This window comes from Brassica napus, chromosome C7, assembly GCF_020379485.1.
Source record: "Brassica napus cultivar Da-Ae chromosome C7, Da-Ae, whole genome shotgun sequence".
In the NCBI taxonomy this organism is placed as follows: domain Eukaryota; kingdom Viridiplantae; phylum Streptophyta; class Magnoliopsida; order Brassicales; family Brassicaceae; genus Brassica; species Brassica napus.
In genome coordinates this window covers 47,101,155-47,122,324 of record NC_063450.1, presented here as the reverse complement: position 1 = coordinate 47,122,324, position 21,170 = coordinate 47,101,155, and the positions used below count along the sequence as shown (strand labels likewise).

General features: G+C 37.3%; 1 protein-coding gene and 1 long non-coding RNA gene across 8 annotated transcripts; one reads left to right on the top strand and one right to left on the bottom strand.

Annotated features, from left to right (window-relative positions):
* The first annotated feature begins 166 nt into the window (after positions 1 to 166).
* Positions 167 to 2,263, top strand: LOC106445075. 2 transcript variants are annotated; one of them, XR_007326252.1, is made up of 6 exons: positions 167 to 484; positions 665 to 748; positions 907 to 1,005; positions 1,094 to 1,186; positions 1,272 to 1,368; positions 1,462 to 2,263. It is a non-coding gene; the product is annotated as an uncharacterized LOC106445075 (long non-coding RNA). The 2 variants fall into 2 exon arrangements; XR_007326253.1 differs by having other exon boundaries at positions 169 to 484; positions 671 to 748.
* A 464-nt stretch (positions 2,264 to 2,727) lies between these two features.
* LOC106445074 lies at positions 2,728 to 4,389 on the bottom strand. Of its 6 annotated transcripts, none has more exons than XR_007326251.1 (4): positions 3,506 to 4,389; positions 3,262 to 3,413; positions 3,138 to 3,171; positions 2,728 to 3,062 (listed from the first exon to the last, which is right to left on the bottom strand). XR_007326251.1 is itself a non-coding variant. In XM_013886560.3 (4 exons), the coding sequence occupies exons 1-3, from the start codon at positions 4,139 to 4,141 to the stop codon at positions 3,166 to 3,168; spliced, it is 714 nt and encodes a 237-aa protein (XP_013742014.1). In that variant the 5' UTR covers positions 4,142 to 4,389; the 3' UTR covers positions 2,728 to 3,062; positions 3,138 to 3,165. The 6 variants fall into 6 exon arrangements, 3 of the variants coding, with proteins under 3 accessions (XP_013742014.1, XP_013742013.1, XP_013742015.1); XR_007326249.1 differs by having other exon boundaries at positions 2,728 to 3,021; XR_007326250.1 differs by having other exon boundaries at positions 2,728 to 3,016.
* Positions 4,390 to 21,170: the final 16,781 nt, after the last annotated feature.

Sequence of the window (21,170 nt, the reverse complement as noted above, 5' to 3'; positions counted from 1 at the left end):
CCCATTGAGCTTCTTGCGGATATATATTATCCTTGATTTGATAAAAAAAAAAATATATATATATATATATTATATATAATATATATATATATATTATCCTTGATATCACCTTAGACCACCTCCATCAGAGGTTTTTAAAAGGGGTTCTAAAAAAAATACCAAAAAAAATAAATAAAAACACAGAACCGGTTCTAAATATGACATTTAGAGAGATGGTTAGAACCCGTTACGTGTCTCTTTGATATTGGATAATGCATTTTTTGTCTCTCTCTTCTTTCTCGAGGTTTCCAGCGTGACAACAATAGACAAATCCGTCGTTGATCGGAAGGTGAAAGCTCCGTCACCGTCTCTTCTCCTTCATCTCGTTCTCATGACGCCACCGAGACCACCGTCAGGGAGACAAAGGCCGCTGCGTTATTAATCAGATTCAGAGAGAACAGAAGGTAGCGGCAGTTGGGACACGCTTGAATGAAACAAACTCAATGTAATTCCCCTATTTTCAATTCTCTATCGATTCTTGGGTTTCAAAAGCTTTCTCCTTTCACCCACAATTAGACATACATCACGTGAATTTCGTGTTTCTGGGAATTTTTGAAAAGTTCATATTTTGGGAATTAATTGCTCAAATTCTAATGTTTTTTTTTTCTATTTGGATTTGATTAAGTCGCAGCACACAGCTTCAGGTTCAAGTTCAACATCTTTCGCTAATTTGAGTTGCTTGCTCGAATCCGAGAGGGTCATCGTTGAGGTATATATATCTATGTCTCTTGAATTGGTCATTGTTACCTTATCTGGCTATTGAAATCCAACATTGGTTTGTTTTTGATAAACTCTATCCCCTCCTTTTTCAAGTATCAGTGTGGCTCATTTGTGCAGCCTCTGATCTTTGTTTCTGGGTTTCTACAGATTCTCTTGGTTTTGAAGATCATTCTTACTCTTTGATGCTTTTACTACACAGAAGCTCATAGGAAATATGGTGGAATTGGAACTCTTCTTGTGATCAAGGTCTGCCATTGAGCATAAGATTAATCTTGCTTTTGTTTCTTGTGTTTTTGTTTAATCAAAGTTTGCTTTCTGTGTTTTGATTTTTCAGGTCTCTCCTGAATCAGCAAGCCAATTTGGAGAACTGGTGGCAGATCCAGTTACTAATGAGCTGCTTCATTACACCGAGAAACCCGAAACTTTTGTATGTACATATCACTGAGATGACTCAGATTTTTATCATCTCCAAGATTTGATTCTAATGTTTTTCTTTAATCTTGGAAACTCAGGTCAGTGACCGTATTAACTGCTGTGTTTATGTATTTACACCTGACATTTTTACTGCCATAAGACTAAGAGATGTTTCCTCTCAAAGGAAAGACACAGGTAAAAAACAAGTAACAAAGATCTTACAACATAATGTATATGTATACATATTCAAAAGCCCTCTCATTCTTGTTCCTTTTTCTCTTGTCTTAGCAATTCTGAGACGTGTTTCCAGCTTTGAAGCTCTTCAACTGGCAACAAGGCTTGTCTGTCTGTCTCTTGTCTGCGTGTCTCTTCATACATAACTGAATAGCCTTTTGAACTGAATCATCTTCTTATATGATATGTTTTCACCCTTTAGAAAAAAAAAAAAAATTAAGAACCTCTAAGAGGTTCTCTCATTGGACCATGAGAAAATTAATTACACTAACAAAGGTTCTAAACTTTTCAAATCACACAATTAATTATTAAATTATTCATTAGAGCCCATAATAGGCTCTAACCATTGGAGTTGCTCTTAGGGCCTGAGGCATAAGATGCCACTTTAGTCACATGAATATGAACGATCAACATATTCTTGTGGGTGAGGCAGTGGCAGACTTAATTAAACGTAATTGATTCTGAGATTTATGGTTTAGATTTTTATATCTGGTTTAGAGTTTATGGAGTATAAAACTATACAGATGGTAATTTGTTTATAGTAACTCTTTCGCAAATGCCTATACTAAATGTTTAGTTTATGTATCAATCATGGATCATGATGTGAGGCTCCAATCCCGACAGAGTTAATGACATTGTAATAAATCGGGAAGTTGTAATCAACTTTGTTGCTAATGCACCCACTGCTGAACAACTCGATGCCGTCACGATTTGATTGATACCTGCTCATTGACATGCCAAAGTTATTGGCACATCATGCTAGACTTGAGAAAGGCCCCAGTAAGAGCCAATATCTTTGTAAAATAAATTCAGTTCAATATAAAATACTTCTCGAATCTTTGTTTACTTCGAGCAATGACTTTCCTCTTTTTTTTTTTTTTTAAATTCCAAATCATGTATGGGTGATTTTATAGCACACACTTGGTGTCTCTCCTTCACTTGAGACTTCCCTGTATCTTCTCTCAGTCTTAGTTTCCCTTATGGCCAGTCTCGTCAGCTCACAACAGAACTCTGAGACATGGCATAATATACCTCTCCCAGAAAGAAAAAAAAAAGATTTCAAGCTTATTGGGTGCTTTTTAGGGTAGGCTGACCATCGCTCTAGATGTAAAAAAATTGAAGTGGTCTACGTCTCACATTTGTGACACTTTCACCTTTTCGATGTAATTATGAAATTATGCAGTAGTACCATTTTAAGTATTAAACTGCAGATTTTCTTGATTTCTCTAAGAGACCTTATGAGTCTCGCTTTATATGGTTTGACAAAACTTTTCTTAAATCATATACGGTTGATTTGCTTTGGCAAGTTAAAAGGAAAAGAACACAGAGAAATAAAATGTACTCCACCATGAGATTCAATTTAACTACACCAAAGCACCATACTAACCAATTTTCTGTATTTCATTATCGATAACTCAGAATTGAACCAACCACCCTCTCTCTCTTTATAAATAGTTTATGAACTTACTTACCCATATTTACTTATATAAGGTTGTTCCTACTAAGTTTGATATGAGACAAGACAATGCCTCTTGAGATATTTCTTCTTCCTATCTTTTACTGTTGTGTATTCTGGATTTTTCTAGACCATGTCACCAAGCATCCCTATCTACCCTGCAACAAACCAGAAACAAGTTCCCAACTACTTACTCCCACTGCTCAAAAAAACCAAGCAATGGATAATATTAAGCATGAAAATGATAAAGGTTCAAAAAGGGAGATGGCTTAACCTTTTGTCGACATATGTTTATAGGCCGATCATCGCTGCAAAATGAAATACAACAGTTGTTACTTGGTTTCTTGTCATTAATTGAATATTACAATTAACAACACAATGCAACAAAAATATAAAACCTCATTTGCTTCAACTTCACACAATCTTACGGATCAATATGTAGCTCTAAAAGGGCAGGTTGATCCAAGCCTAAAAGTACCTTAGCGGGAGAAGTGGATACTCTGAAGCAATCAGCATTCATCCCCACAAGACACAACCCAGGGAAGATAACCTACACTCGCACACACACATTCACGATACGCTAATAAAAAAAAACAATCTTTCTCGGAGAGGCAATTCGTCGAACACCTGGAGGAGACTTACATCGAGATGTTTCTGCAAGGTCTTGGTCCTCTTCCGTGGCCGACGAGATGGCCTGTTCCCACTCATGCTGAACACGTCTTCCTCGATCTCGTCACGAGACAGAGCCACCCAGAGCCTGTGATTCTCGTTCTTCGACTCAACGCCGCCGCCGCCGCCGCCTAACCCGGGAGACTCCGCCGGAATCCCTCTCTGCCTGTTCGATTTCGCCTCCACCACCGCCGCGACTGGTTTCTGATTCTTCGCCTCCGAAGCTCCTCCTCCGCCGCACGCCTCCGCGGGGACCGCGCCGTTCCCCTTCTTCGAACCGCCGCACGCCTTCCTCGGCCGCAGATTCCACTTCCTCTTCTCTTCGTCCTCCTCCGCCGACGCCGGAACTTCCTCTCTCCGCGGCGGATTCTCCTCCGATTTCACCTTCTTCTGGTGATCGCGCTCGGACGACGGAGCGAGTGAGGAGAAGGAGAGGCGCGGCTGACGAGACGATCGCGACGCAACGGTTCGGTTGGAAACGGGCGGCGTCTCCGGCGATGGGTCCGATTTGGGGTCCACGTCAGTGACAGCAGAGAGTTGAGGTCCAAGGGTGAGAGGAGAAGAGAAACCGTGGAGAGACTTCTTCATATTCGCCGGCGAAGTAGACATTGGGGACGAGATTTGTAACGGCAAACCTAAAGCGAGAGATCAAAAACCCTAAGGAGCTAAAGAAGAAAGCAGAGGAGAGAGATCTAGAAAGGAGAGGGGGTGCATGCGTTTGTTTCTAATTTTGTTTTTATTATATTTTCTTTGATTCTTCTTCCTCTTTCTTACAAGCCTTTCCTTCTCTCCATTTCATTTGTTTTATTGGACCTTTTCTCTATTAAATTTCATAATAATGAAATAACAAAATTATAGGTAAGGTTTTTATAGTAAATTTCAGAAAACTAAATATATTCCTTCCTTTCACTGAAACTAATGCAATAATATACTCCTTCCGCTTCCTAAAAGATAGACTTTTTAATATTTTCACACATATTAAGAAAACACATTAAACTACCATAATAAATGTATCGCTTTATGTAATTTTCAATTTTCAATAACTTTTAACCAATAGTAATTCAAGAAAGTCAATTAATTTTTTTTGAAATTTATAATTTTTTTATAGAAAACACAAAAAATACATATTTCTGAAACAAACGTTTTTTATAGAAAATCTATCATTAAAGAACGGAGGGAGTACAAACAAAGGGATCTAATAATTAATAATTACACAAAAATTGTGTTGCAAAATTTTAACGAAATATACTTCTATTGGATTTTTAATTAATATAATTTAGATTTGCTATTTAGTATGGTATAAATTATAAACACCATACTTAGTTAGTTATGAGAATCTTCTAAGAGATTCTTTTGTTTGTCGACTTGATTATTTGCTAATAAATGGACCAAAGAGTTAATGGCCGTTGTGAATGAAGAGTAGAACTTGTCTTTATATACATATGGTAATGACAGTCTAAGTACTGGATCGACATGAGATCGTACTTATCCTTAACTAGATAATTACTAGCAATACGTAAAATAAACACCAACTATAATGTGGATAAACACAAGAGTAGATAGGCACCAGTATGATCCTGCGGATGGGCTTGGCCCGTCTTGCTACACGGGCTGATAAATGGGTCGATCACTAAATGGTTTATAACACTCCCCCTTGATCGACACATCCGGTCAAGGTTCATTCATGCTTTGGATGTTGCCTCATTAAAACCTCTCTTGACAAACCCAAAACCCAATGTGGTAAAAAGGGAAAACAAGACAGGAAAAAGAGTACAACACATGAACTCCCCCTGATGAATGCATCACTGTAGTAGACGCATTCCCATCTGGTATCCGAGTCTTCTTGAACGTTGAAGTTGCCTATGACTTGGTGAAGATGATCAGTTGGATTCTCCTTGAATGAACTTGTAAGTCTTGGACGTTGGTATGTCTTTTGGAACTCCATTAAGATGTGGTCAGGATGTACATCTTTGCTGCTGATCACTCCATGTCTTGGTTGAACTGATGGTGCTTCAAACGGTGCTCGGATGGACTTTATAATATGTAATAAAACTTTACTTGCAGGTCCTTTTTCATGTCCCACGGATTCTCTTTGGTTATATGGCTTTCCCAAAATGTGGACATTCAATATATATTGAGTCATAGACCCAGAACACATACGAACAACTTTACTTCATATCTTTCGTTCATTCGGACTTATATCTCTTCGTATGTGCCAATGGCTTTATCCATTGTAACCAATCATTCTTCATTTTCTTTTGTCGATCCATGTTGAGCTATAGACCTTGTCTATATTCGTTCATAATCATGAGTGTCTAAGGTCATACCATCAATAATTATTTGCTGCAATGAAACTCATCACACAATGAATTCGCAGTCATACACTCATGTCCTTTGTACATGGTTATCGATCTTTTCTTGCTTTAGCAATGCTTATAATCATTAAGCCACGACCAGACATCCTTCTGGTCACTATCCTGGTTTATGGTTCTCACTTAGGCGTGTTGACTTAATCATACACACACACACACGGCTATGATTTTTTTACAGACTTTCCATATGTAAAACATAGCATGTTTAATCAATCGATAACTTGTATCATTGAACCTTTGAACCTTTGAACCATTAAACTTTTTTCTCTCAGTTGGTCTTTATTATGATCACAAGAAATTATAATATTTTCTGTATGGACTGACTGCACTAAATACTTAGTCTTTCATATTACTTACAGCTGCTGTATATTACAATCCATAAACAACTTAGAAACAAAGCTTGCTCTATGAGAATTTCTTTCTCATATTTCTATGGTACGTTGATACCTTTATCCAGTGATCCATTTGCTGCTTACTACACCATTATTTCTTTAGTAAATATCCAGACAAAATCAAACTTGATTTTCTGTAGTAGCATCCACCATATAGGAGCATATCTCTTTATAAATTGTTGCTTGGTCCTTGTGAGTATCCTTGTGTAATCAAGCTATACTTGAACGTTATTTAGAAGGAACATGGACACACTATACCATGTGGTCATGTCCTTTAATCTCACGGAATTTCTTATCTCACAAGATCTATTCACTGGTTTCTTTCTTAGATGGCTTTTCTGTATGTACATGGTTACTACGCCCATCTGTCTTATAATTACTTTGAATTCTTTGAACACCTCACGTCCCTATATAGGTTTTACGAGTACTCTACGTGGGTTCATGATCCTCAGGTTATATCTTTCAAATCCCAAGTACTACAATCTTTTATGAGATCTTATGTATGTAAATACATCTTTGGTGTTAACACTCTTTATCTTCAGTTTCATACTGTTCCAGACATGATCTAATTAGATTTTGAGATCTTATTATCCAAGACCTTTATACCTTGCAGTTTGGCGTCCCAAACTACATGGTCTGGTACCTTAGATGTGTGGTTGCGTAACCTTATTTCTCTGTCTGAACTGGTTTCTCTTATGAACTCGGATTTGTACGATTCTGAGCACCTTTCATTACTTTTTGAGGTTTCTTATTATTTGGAACTTATTTGTCTATCTCTAATAGACATTGTAGCAACTTGATTGTGTCTCTTAGACATCAAATTCGTGGTGCTTAAGCTGGTATGACATAGTCATTTTTTTCTTTTCGGGTCAGTGTGTCTGGCATATATTTCTGCTAGCTTTTATATCTTTTGATCATATTCTTTTAGAACGTCTAGATCATAATCTTTGGTCTGAGGATCTTGCCAAGACAACTATGGTTGATACCATTATATTTCTCTTTTACTCTTTACTCTTTATCAGCCTGATAACTTTCTCCTTTCAAAGTTGGATAATCAGATTACTATCTTTTGTAATATGTGTTCTTGGCCACTTGATTAAATCATTCATGTTTGGCACAAGATACATTATAGTTTCGTGGAGGAAGTCTTATTTATCTAATATATATTCTCAATCTTCATCTGAGGTTCCATCTTAAATGGCACACATATATGTGGTGGAATATTCGTATTTTCTTAAGATGGTTTGTGTATATGTCTGGTTTATGACCCTTAATCATTCAGAGGTGGGAATGTCTATGCTTACATGTATGGCCTGATGTAAATCAATATTTATATACATAATGTCCTTAAGCTTTAGGCTGGACGTTGGTGATGTACCATTAGTGAGAGCTTTAAAGCTTTCCAGCCGTGTATATTATGGTTGTAAACCATGGAATCCGAATTTATGATATGATCATGGACTGTGGGTTTTAGTCCTCTCTCCCCCTCATGAACATACTCATAATTTCGTAGTGCTTAGGACAGTAGGGCCTTAATTATTTTAGTGATTTTCCCTTTTGTGTACTTATAACACATTGTGAGATTTTATGGGATCACTTTTGTGCCTTAATTAATTTTTCATCATGTTTTGGATCAAGATGGCTAATCTGGTCATGCCATAAGTGTTTATTTCGTGGTGAACCATACTGGTTACCATGGCTTTATGCCTCTTTCATACTGATCCTTAGCATAGAATAAATCAGTAGAAAATATGAGTATAGGCATTAATTGATTTCTTTATAACTCAGTGGGTCTGAATAATGTCGTGTCTTTTGCCATTTGTCAGTACCAATTAATTGATTTCAAGTGATTGTAGGAAGGTAAAGTTGAACCTATACAATCAAGATGAAGTTAAATCTATGCGAGAAATCAATCTATCAGTGAACTGACTCATTAGTCTACACCCAACAATTGATTTTATGTGATTGCAGGAAGGTAAAGTTAAACCTATACAATCAAGGTAAAGTTAAACCATGCATGAAATCAACTATCAGTGGACTGATTATCCTTTTATTAAGGTTTTATTTGTTATTTAATCAAGAATCATCAAGCAAGACCAAGCAAGATAATATATAAAAACAAAATCGTGAATCATCAAGTAGGTCAAAAGCAAATCACGAAATCATAGACTTAAAATAAAATTATCATGTCGAGATCTTTCTTTTAGTCAATGTATAAGCCGGCCTCACAATCTATATTACTCCACACGGCTTTCTTGGATTCATCCTGATCCAATGCCTCAGGATATCTCATCTCACTGTTTTGTTCCTCAATGCATCTTTTCTGAAGTTTCTCAAATCTGTCAATGATATCTTTAATTTTCTGCTTTCTTTGCTCAGTTGCCAATAGGTATGACAATAGGTCATTATAGGTTGTGAAACCTTTAGCTGTATATGATAGCAACCGATCCTTTGGATTGAATGTGGAATATGTTTTATACAGTAGATCATTATCTGTAACCACTTCATCACATAGTTCATGACTATGGGCGATTTTCATTAGAACAGAATCGTATTCTTCCACGGATTTAAAATCCTGGAACCTGAGTATCTTCCAATCATTCATGGCCTTTCGCCATAATTCCATTGAGTATATGGATTTTAGTTTTATCCAAAGATCATAAGGATCCTCAATACTTTCGTACTTATTTCTCAGTTCCTCAGTGAGACACTACAAGAAAACAGGGGGATTCTGATGGCCGAAATCGTCGGAAATTCGTCGGAATAGACCGATTCCGACGAATTTCCGACGAACCCGCCGTCGGTATCGTTTCGTCGGAAAAAAAATTTCGTCGGAATTTCGTCAGAACTTCCGACGACTTTCTGACGAATACCGAGAAACGTCATTCTGACGAACTTCCGACGATATTACGATGCGCATACACCAGACCAGAGTTCATCGGAAAAATACGTACCGACGAAGAACGTTCGTCGGACAATTCCGACGTAGAGTGTTCCTCGGTTTATTCCGACGAACTTTGGGCGTCGGAAATTACCGACGGACCACGTTCGTCGGTATATTCGACGGAAATGTGGTTTGTCGGTAAATTCCGACGGATATATGTCCGTCGGTATATTCCGACGACCATTGTCCGTCGGTATATACCCATTTTTTTTTACAAATTAATTTTGCATTTTTATATATTTTTTGATATTAATAAATTTAAAAAATCGGAAATTTAAAACTAATAATATTATAAAATTTAAATTCATAAAAACCGAAATAGGAAAAAAACATTCATAAAGTTTAAAATTCATACAAACCGAAATAGAAAAAAAAAACATTCCGAAAGTTTTAAAAAGCCGAAATAAACTAAGATGAACTCGAAGACATCAAACGATCTAGCTTCTGCATAATCTCGGTGTTGAACTTCTTCTGGGATGCCAACTCAGCAAGGATAGTGGCATTCTCCGAACGGATAGTGGCATTCTCCGAAAGGATAGTGGTGTTCTGCTCCTCCAATGCCCCAATCCGTTCATCTTTGTCATGTAGCTCCTCGAGAATCATGGGATCGGCATACAGAGCTTGCGAAGAAGATGCCGGATACGAAGAAGCACGACGGGCCAACCCAACTAAACGGCCTCCTTTCCTTTTAGGAACCGCCTACAAAAATATTTAAAGTAAGTAAATAGGGACAAGTAAGTAATCGACATTATAAAAAAAATATATTAATAAAAAAAATTACCTTTTCAGCCATCTCATTTATTTGCAATAGAGACAGGTTGGTTGAAGCTCCCGTGGAGTCGCCGTCATCAGAGAGAGGCTGAGATTGAGAAACTATCTTAGCTTCCACCAAATCAACTACACCTTTGATCACGGGGTCCTGAATTTGACCCGTCGTCTTGTTAGTGTGAGCCACCTTAATGAGTTGGAGACGATCAACGGGATTACCGTCATTTGCTTCGATCTAAAAAAACCGCCATTATTAGCCAAGAAATATAGAAAATATTTATTTAAAAAATATAAAGATAAATAATAATAAAAAACTTACAAGTTCATCCTCCTTAGTAGACATGGAGCAAGCGCCGAGGTTGTGCACATACATACCTTTCCCGCCACGATCGCTCTTCCGGTTCCTGGAGTTCCTAGAAGACGTCTCTGCAGTGTCTTCCTTCTCCCAATGAGCTATCAACTGCTCCCACACCATCCCGTTGATGAACCGTGGCTTCTTGTTCTTCTGCCAAACTGTCTTCCACGCGTTTATCTGCTTTGTGTAAGAGTCCATGGCCTTTTCGTTGAATTTCTTACGGACTGTTTCCGTAAGATCGGAGTGCCAGTTGAACTCTTGTTACAAAACAAACACAAAATAATAAGTAAATATATGTAAAAAAATGTAAAAACTTTAAAAAAATGAAGAGTTACTATACCGCAAACTGACGAAACCACAACTCTCGTTCGTCGGAAGGGATCACACTCCACTTTGGATATCCAAAACGGAGCATGGAGTACATCATCTGGTTGATGCTCCGGCTAATGCCATTTTTCGACTTGGTGAACCTTTAAAAAAAATACAAGTTAGCAAGTTAATTAAAGGAAAAAATATAACGGTACAAATAAAAAAAATACTAACCAAGTGCTATGGCCTCGTCGTGGGTTGGGTTGGAGAAACGGGAGATGCTCTCGACCTGGTTGTTGAACCAATAGATGAACCGGCATGACCCCCGGATCCTGTTGAGCAGCAGCGTGAGGGGCAGCGTGAGGGGCAGAGGGAGCTGGAGCGGGAATATATGCGGGAACCGAGTCATGAGACGATACCGATGCACGGGAACCGCTCACCGAACTACGTCGAAGACGGGCTGCGGGGCGGGCTTCATCCTCGGCCCTAAAAAAAAAAATTAACCCATCAAACATATTTTCATTTATATATTTACAAAAGGTTTTATAAACGTTTTAAAAAAAACTATTAAACCTTTTATATATATATATATATGTATACAAAATTATAAAAAATTTATAAATATAGAAAAATGTTGTTAAAAATTTATAAATGAAGAAAAATGTTGTTAAATATTTATATTTTTTTTTTTTAAAACGTTTTATTATACATAGTTTATTAGTGGAAACTTAAAAAAAATTTTAAAAAATTTTAAAATTTTTATTATACATGATTTACATATATATATATATATATATATGTATACAAAATTATAAAAAAATTATAAATATAGTAAAATGTTGTTAAATATTTTAAAAAAATTTTAAAAACGTTTTAAAAAATCAAAAAACGTTTTTAAAAATCAAAAAACGTTTTTAAAAATAAAAATAAAAACGTTTTAAAAAATCAAAAAACATTTTTTAAAATCAAAAAACGTTTTTAAAAATCAAAAAATGTTCCAAAAAAAACTAAAACAACAATCCAAACAACAATCCTAACTTATATATCCTAAACTATCCATTCAATCCTAAAATTTTCAATCAAACAACCTAAAATCCGAGATCAACTTCCAAAACCCTAAACAATTGATTAAAAAAAAGGTTTGGGATGATTCTTACATGATTTGGGGTTTGGGGAAGAGATATGAGGGTGAGGAGAGGATTCGCCGGTGAAGAGAGGTGGAGAAAGGCCGGAATCGCCGGAGAGGGGGAGAAATCGCCGGAGTGTTTGTGAGAGAGAGAGGCCGCGGAGATAACGAAGAAGGAAGGAGAAGGGTTTTTATTTCCGAGGATTCCGACGGACACGGGTTCGTCGGTATTCCGTCGGTATAATTAAAATATACCAAATGCCGATTCGCGAAAATTTTCAAGCGGTTTGGTTCTCCCGGGCTAATTGAAATTCCGACGGAACGTGTCCGTCAGTATTTTCCGACGGACACATTCCGTCGGTATATTCCGACGGAATTCCGACGACTTAGTGTTTAGGGTGTTCATTTCAAGTTTCTAAATGCAAAATCCCAATCTTTGATAATATATATAGTATTTGCATAAAGATTTAACAATAAAAATGTTTTATAACACGATTTTACACAACAACATTTTTTGTAGTGTAAGCTTATATAAATATGATTGTATAAGTATATAATGTTAAGATGAGATGTTATGAAAACAATGATATGCATACATAAATATTTTAATGAGTTGTTATATTTGAACGGTTGCGATCTAATACTATACTAAACACTTATTATGTGTTATTTTCATAGTTTTGGCATCTAAATTTATAGATTTTTATGATTGAAACTTTATAGAAAAACATGTCGTCGGTATTTCGTCGGAAAATACCGACGACATTCTGACGAACTGGACAAGTTCGTCGGAATGTCGTCGGTATTTTCCGACGAAATACCGACGACCTTTCCAATTTTCAATGAAACCCGTTGTCGTCGCTATGTCGTCGGTATATTGCGAGGGATTTCCGACGGACCATTAAAAAAAAAAAAAAAAAAAAACTAATCAGAATCTTCTGAATCTTCATCAAACTCCCCAACCTCGGCTTCCGGCTCTGAATGTACGACAGCATCATGTCCAAACACAGTCAAATTCTCAACGAGTTGAACATTTTCCAAATCTTCAACTGCCTGGGCGTTGCTGGTAGACTCTGGTTGCAATGGTTCATCATCATCAGAAGTTCCATCCACTCGTCCTCTTGGGTTGATTTGCGTTACAGTAACCCATGGATCGTCTCTGTACGTCACCCGAGGGTAACTGATGTAGCACACCTATACATATCAATTATACAAGTATTAGTTCAATATATAACATTAATTAATTATATTGGTAAAAAATTATGAATAGATTGACATACCTGATCAGCTTGCGAACCAAGAATGAAGGGATCATAATATTGAAGTTTCCGCCGCGAATGAACTGATGTAACACCAAACGCATCAATCTTCACTCCTCTATCTGGGGTGGTGTCATACCAATCACAATAGAATACTACACAACGCAATCCAACCATTCCAGGAAATTGGATTTCCAATATTTCTTTTATGTTGCCGTAGTAGACATCGTCACCAGAAGAAGATGAAACACCAGCATCATATGTTGTCTTAGAATGACCTTTCCTTGTGAATGCATATCCTCGCGTACAAAATTTAGGATATGATTTGACCACATAGTTTGGTCCCTGCACAAATTCGCGTATCCAATCATCGAACACAAGACCTCTGGCCAAACCATCATTCACCTATAAAAAAAAACATATATGATTGCAAAATTAATTAGTTTATATATATTAAATTTAAACTAATCATTTGCATAGGGTAATATGATATATGACTCACATAACTACGAAGCCACGCAGCAAATCCGTTATCTCTAAGTTGTCGAAGCTCATCTTCTGTTGCATGCCTGTGAGTCATACGCAACTCCGCCATATATACACTATATACAAAAATATTATCAATATGAAATAAATTTATTGAATATTAATCTAACAATAAATGAATAAATATTTTTACCTCTCATATTGTAGAACATCTTCACAGTTGGTGAGCAAATATGTTTGCAAATGAGCGTGCTCAGTGTCCGTAAGTCTCCGCTTCGTGAATTTTCCACTAAGTCGTCCTATTTCCTTGAACATGCTTGGGACAGTAACATGATATGTTGCTCTCTCCCCTCTATCATCATGCCGAGCAGGTCTTCGGTGTTTTGTTTGCACTTCTGGTGGAAAATAATTTTCAGCAAAGATTGCAGTTTCTTCATTGATCACCTGTGCCACTATAGATCCTTCCACCCTGCTTTGATTTTTGACCATCTTCTTCAGATGATGCATATAACGCTCAAAAATATACATCCATCTGTACTGCACAGGACCACCAAGTTCCAATTCTCTTGCGAGATGAATAGCAAGATGTTCCATTACATCAAAGAATGATGGAGGAAATATCTTCTCAAGGTTGCACATGCTGACTGGTGCGTTTGTCTTCAAATTATTAATACCCTCTTCAGTCACTACTCTGCTGCATAAGTCGCGGAAAAAAACACTAATCCCTACATAGATAAAAGACATAATTTTCGTAAGTATTAAGTTTTTATAAGCATAATTGTTAAATATAAAAATAAATTAAATTGTAAAAATATAATATACCTGCAATTGCTTCATGAACATTACGTGGCAATAATGCTGAAAAAGCAAACGGAAGGAGGCGCTGCATAATTACATGACAATCATGACTCTTCAAGCCAGTAAACTTTCCTTCGCTTCTATCAACGCAGTTCCCCAAATTTGATGCATATCCGTCAGGAAATTTCACTTTATCTGTAATCCAATCAAAGAACTCTTCTTTTCTAGCACCATCTAGCCGATAAATGGGAAAAGGGGCCGTACCGTTCTCATCAACGTGAAGTTCAGAACGATCACAAATATCGACTAAATCCAACCTTGACTTCAAATTATCCTTCGTTTTACCTTGGATGTTAAGGACTGTGTTCATCAGATTATCGAAGAAGTTCTTCTCAATATGCATGACATCTAAATTATGCCGCAATAGATGACTCTCCCAATATGGCAGATCCCAGAAAATACTCTTTTTGTGCCAGTTATGTAGCTCTCCAACCGCATTGACTCGAATGTTTTCATGTCCACCTACATCTGGCGTCCTTTCTGCATCAAAATACCTAAACTGCTTCAACAAATCTTTCCCACTAACTTCCTCAGGTGGACCATCAAACACCTGCTTGTTCTTCGTAAACGAAGTCTTACTCCTGCGGTATGGATGATCAGGTGGTAGAAATCGTCTGTGACAGTCAAACCAACACGTTTTCCTTCCGTTCTTTAGTTGGAAAGCATCTGTGTCATCTTGACAATATGGACATGATAGCTTCCCATGTGTTGTCCATCCAGATAACATACCATATGCTGGAAAGTCACTTATTGTCCACATAAGTACTGCCCGCATCTGAAAGTTTTCTTTGCGCGAAACATCGTATGTCTCAAAACCATGCGCCCATAGTTGTTGCAACTCATATATTAGTGGTTGAAGAAACACATCTAGTGATCTTTTAGGATGATCTGGCCCGGGGACGAGAATTGAGAGAAACAAAAACTCTCGTCGCATGCACAAGCTCGGCCGTAAGTTGTACGGTGTCACAATAACTGGCCATAGAGAATACTGCCTTCCATGCTTTCCAAATGGGCTGAAACCATCAGTAGATAATCCAAGATAAACATTTCTTCTCTCTTCCGCAAATTCTGGATATGTTGACTGGAAATGTTTCCAAGCCTTTGCATCTGAAGGATGTCTAATCTCACCATTTGTGGAATGCTCTGCATGCCATCTCATTGCTTTTGCTGTGCGCTCACACTGATACAACCTCTTCAATCTTTCCGTCAAAGGCAAATACCACATTCTTTTGAATGGGATCGGAACTCTTCCCCTCGTCTCCTGATAACGAGGTTTCCCACAAAATTTGCATACATTCCGTGTCTCATCCGCTCTCCAGTAGATCATGCAGTTGTCAATACATACATCTATCACTTCATACGGTAGTTGAAGACCTGCAACAAGTTTCTGAACCTCGTAGTATGAACCCGGTGCAAGGTTATCCTCAGGTAGAATACCTTTGACAAAATCAGTAATCGCATCCATACATTCTTCAGCCAAATTATAGTCTGTCTTAATACCCATTAATCTAGTTGCAGATGATAAGACTGAATGACCATCTCTACAATTTTGATACAAAGGTTGTTTTCCTGCATCCAACATGTCAAAAAATCTCCTAGACTCGGGGTTTGGTTCTTCCCCTCTATAATGATCATGTACCATCTGCTCAGTACCTACACCATAATCTATATCCGTTCTAGATTCTTCTAACCTAATATCAGGCTGAGGTTCACTAACAGGCTGAGGTTCGCTAGTACTACCATATTCATAACCAGTTTCCCCATGAAGGTACCAAACTTTATAATTACGTGAAAACCCTTTCATATACAAATGAGTCCAAACATCAAATTCTTTTATAACCTTATTATTATTGCAAGAAGAGCAGGGACATCTTAACATACCACTTTTTGCATCCGGTTGCTGTTGAACAAGCCTCATGAATTCTCCAATCCCTTGAACGTATTCTTCCGTAAGCAAATTGGTGTTCGGATCCAAATGAGGTTTATCCATCCACGAACGATAATAAACTTCTGAAGACATGATTTTCACGGAATTGTTATGACTAAAGAGAATGAAGAGAGAATGAAGTGTGAATGAGTTGAATGAGGAGGGGTTGTATTTATAGGAAATTGCTTACGGACCTCCGACGACTTTCCGACGGAATTCCGACGGATGTAAAGCAGTCCGTCGGAATTCCGTCGGTATTGTCCAATCTCAAACGGCTATACAACGGTCATATATATTTGTCGGCAACGGTCACATGGTTCGTCGGAATTCCGTCGGATAATACCGACAGAATTCCGACGACATTCCTGTAAATCGGAATGTCGTCGGAAATTCATCGGTATTTTCCGACGGAATTCCGACGACTACAACGGTTACATTTTTTATCGGAATGTCGTCGAAAAGTCGTCGGAAAATTCCGACGAACCCTATTTCGTCGGAATTCCGTCGGAAATGGCCGACGGAATTCCGACGACTTAGTTTTTTTGGATTTGGTCGGAAATTTGTCAGTATTCCGTCACAAATATCCGACGACCTTGGTGTCCGTCGGAACCTCCGTCGGAATTCGGTGTGTTTTCTTGTAGTGAGATGATAGCGCATAATTGTTATGGCTCTATGCTTTTCACTTTCAACTTCATCATTTGTTTCAATGATACATTTCCCGAGTCCTCTAGACTTCAGGGCAATTGAAGTGTTCATTTCCCATTCTGGATAATTATCTCCAGAGATATCTAGGGCAGCATAATCCGAAGGCTCAAATCTCGATATCTGAAATCATTAATAAATTCATGATTTAGAATTCTTGCAACCAATTCAAATAATTAGTGCATATGATTTCATAAGTCTATCTATAATACTTTAGGCTACACGGCTCATGTTTTGTGATGCTTAGGCCTTACGGCTTTAATCTCAATCAAGGGCACAAGGCCGCATGTAAGAACCAATGCATTATGCCTCACGGCCATTCAGTATGATTGATAACAAAAACACAATGCCACACGATCCATATCAATCAAATAATCTAGCAACCTAACTCTCATTCAATATGTAAATTCTTTAAATCAATCTTTCAGGTTTTAAGTAATGAGAGATTTAAGGTTTCAAGGCCTTTAGGAATATCAATCAAGATTAAGGGTTTCAAGGCCTTAAAGATTTCGAATCTTGAGATTAGATATATTAATCAATTTATCAATCCTAACATCTCAGATCATCAATCATCAAACAAATACATTTTAAAACCGATTTAAGCTTTTAGGGTTTCAGTTTGAGTGATTTAGATTCGAATTTAAACAATCTTATCAATAGCTCTAGGTGATCAAACAATCAAAGTTTAAATCAAACAATTTAAAACCGATTTTCCAAAATTAGGGTTTTTAGGAGATTTCGAAAAACTTTGATCTTTGATCAAGGGGATTTGATTTGAGATTCAAAATCATTAAGACTTTGATTTTAATTGATCAATGGATCAATCTCGAATTATGGTTTAGGGGATCGGACTTATTTGAGCTCTGATTTACTCTTTAGGGTTTGATCTATTTTCCATATGGCTTTCATCTTTAGAGTTCTGATTTTAGGGTTTCAATCTTTACAAAACAACCATGTTCAATTCATGTTCTCAGAATTAGGATTACCTTTGTTTTGCAGATTGTAGAAACCGGACCACCAAGATGAACCTCGAACGGACGCGAGCTGGCTGCTTCGGGATCGCGAGCTGAGAGGATGCGATCGGGTTAGGTTTATTAGGTCGCGATCGCCTTGGTTGTCTCTCGCGAACGGGTTGAGGCTGATCGTCGGATCGAGCTGAGGTAGTGACGGGAACGCGAGACGGGATTGAGTTCAAGGGTTCGTCTGAGCTGAGATCGGGATGAAGCTGAGACGGTAATGCTTGCTGGAATGGAATCAAGAACGAATTAGGGTTCTTCGGGATTAGGGTTCCAAAAGACCAAGGCGGTGCCGTCTATTGTTTCTGCGAGTGTGGACGCGTCTGAGATCGGATTGACGAACGGTTTTCGCTGATAGATTTGTCTTGTCCAGAGCTTCAATTTGATATGTGGCTCGTCGTCTGGTTCCTCGGGGTTCGAGAGATAGATTGATTTTAAGTTACGCCTGGATTAGGGTTTATGTGTGACGGATTTTAGGTTAGGTTTTGTCTCAGGGTTTTGGAGTCTATCGTGCTGATAACGTGTTGTGAATGAAGAGGGGAACTTGTGTTTATTATTAGGTCGACCAATTGGTCTTTATATACATATGGTAATGACGGTCTAAGTACTGGATCGACATGAGATCGTACTTATCCTTAACTAGATAATGACTAGCAATACGTAAGATAAACACCAACTATAATGTGGATAAACACAAGAATAGATAGGCGCCAGTATGATCCTGCGGATGGGCTTGGCCCGTCTTGCTACAGGGGCTGATAAATGGGTCGATCACTAAATGGTTTATAACAATGGCGTTGCTTAAATGGGATATATGTATGTTTGTTTTGTCATTGTTAGAGACCAAAACATTATACGACTATTTATTTTGTTATCAAATGGCAACATTCTTCTATGGTTTAGGCTGCCCAAAGCTCTGGGGCCATCTAATTTTTTAGGCCCATTATGAGTTTTTCGTTACTTTTGAAACATTATGCCAGGCCGATAAATCGATGGGCTTCTCATATACAGAGAAAGCCTTTTCTTTTGCTAAGTCATAGAGTCTACTACACACAAAATTAGGGCATTCCTCAGTTTCTTGTTTATCAAGCAATAAGTCAATACTAAACTACCCTTACCCTTAAAAGGCCGAGTGTCATAGGCCCAATAACGTAACCCAAACTGTGGGCACAGATTGTTGAGAACTTAATGTTCGAACACGTAACAGCTGAGATTTTATCGTGGGGATCCTATCAGATCCGATGAAAGTCGTATGGTATATTCTATCTGCCTTTATAATATCGGTCTACTTGTGACCACGCGGCTGAGATAAGTGGGTCATACTTGTGCTTAACAAATAAAGAAACCCTCGCCTACGGCATCATTTATCATTAGAAAAACACATGTAAGTTTCATATGTCGTCTATTGATAATATGTTTTTTCCTCAAGTTTTTGTCCAAAATTATAATCCGTCAATGTGTTAACTCTTTTCTATTTATGCAAAATTCTTTCTAACATCCATATCTCTTTTACAAATATTTTACTATTATTTTATACTATTTATTTATTATTTTATTATTTTTTAAATAAAAGAGTTAAATCCAAATCTATTAAAGATACATGTCTAACCCTCGGATGAAATGTGTCCATATCCGCATAGGATAACCAGAAAAATGTGACTTAGTTATGCATGGCAGGTGAATCGAACCTAATGTGGTGACATCCCAAACCTTTCCCCTTACCACTTGACCACAAGCTATGGTCTACTATTTATTTCTATTACTTAATCTCATGTTTTCGCATTGTTAGTTTTTATTTGAATGAATTTTTTTTTTTTCATCCACCTTCCTAATTAAATTACTAGGTTTACTGATTATTAGATTATTACCTTTTATAGTTTTTTACCATTTTCTTTTGTATATAAAATAAATTTATTTTTATTTACTTAATATAATATTGATTTTTTTTTGTGCTTATGGCATCAAAAGTTTTTTACCATTTTTTGTGCTTATGGCATCAAAAGTGCTTATGGCATCAAAAGTTCTTGTGCTTATGGCATCAAAGTTATTTACTTAATATAATATTGATTTTTTTTTGTGCTTATGGCATCAAAAGTTCTTGGCACTGCTCTACTTAATCCAACCACTCATCGTGAATCATGATAGGACATTCCTTCAAGGTGCTTACTTGTAGTTATTCTTTTGGTAAAACTTACTTGTAGTTGTAACAGAGAAGTTGTAGGCTTACGATGACTGCGTTGTAACATCCTATAAATACTCCATCCTTCTCGTTAAGATAGAAGTTTAGAAGAAAAAAACTTGTTTCACAAAGATATTTTTTTATATTTTTTATATAAAAATTGTAAATTTTAATAAAATTAATTGATAATTTTAAAAAATAATATATAGTTAATGTGTTTTCATGATATATGTGAAAACACCAAAATATCTACGAGGGAGTATTTCATATTCTAGCTTTAGATTTTGGGATTATATCATTTAGTGAGAAATAGTGTTATTTAAAAAAATAGCTTTGGAAACATAATTACAATTTAAAACTTTTTTTTGTACCAAAGCATTGTTCAAATAACAAAAAGAGAAGTATATTAGTCGAGTGGAATGTACTAATACCACGTATATACTGTTTGACACCAAATAAGCTATCTCTAAAAAGACTCTTTAATACGGTTTAGTTAACTAAAGCAGAAGGATAATATGAAAATAACAGATGGCGCAGCTAGGTTTAGACGACGAGATAGGCGATTTCGAGATCCAGACTTTCCCCGCCTCTGACGCTCCCTCACCGGCCATCTAAGACACCACGCCGGCTCCAGGATCACAAGGGAGACTAAGCTACACTCCTTGTGATCCCTCTGTTCTTATCGGTCTTCTTCTCGGTGAATCTTGTCGTTCCATCCTCTGGCTTCCTAGCCAAGTAACCAAATATTCTCACAATATGTGCTTTCCGTTTTCAGCCGAGAGCCTCTCACAGTCCTCCACAAAACCCTAAAGCTAACCCCTAGCCCCCTACTATAAACTCCCACTCTCCTTCCCTCGGATTCTCACCGCAACCCAATAGTCTCTCAGATCACAACTCGCACCCTCTCTAGCTTTTGCTAAGTTACAACAGTTCTTATTCATCACC

Excerpts from the sequence above, each read along its gene's own strand:
- LOC106445074 (XM_013886560.3), bottom strand. The coding sequence starts at position 4,141 with ATGTCTACTTCGCCGGCGAATATGAAGAAGTCTCTCCACGGTTTCTCT. Across the intron at positions 3,414-3,505 it reads CCTTGCAGAAACATCTCGAT|GTTATCTTCCCTGGGTTGTG; the intron begins GTAAGTCTCCTC and ends GTGCGAGTGTAG.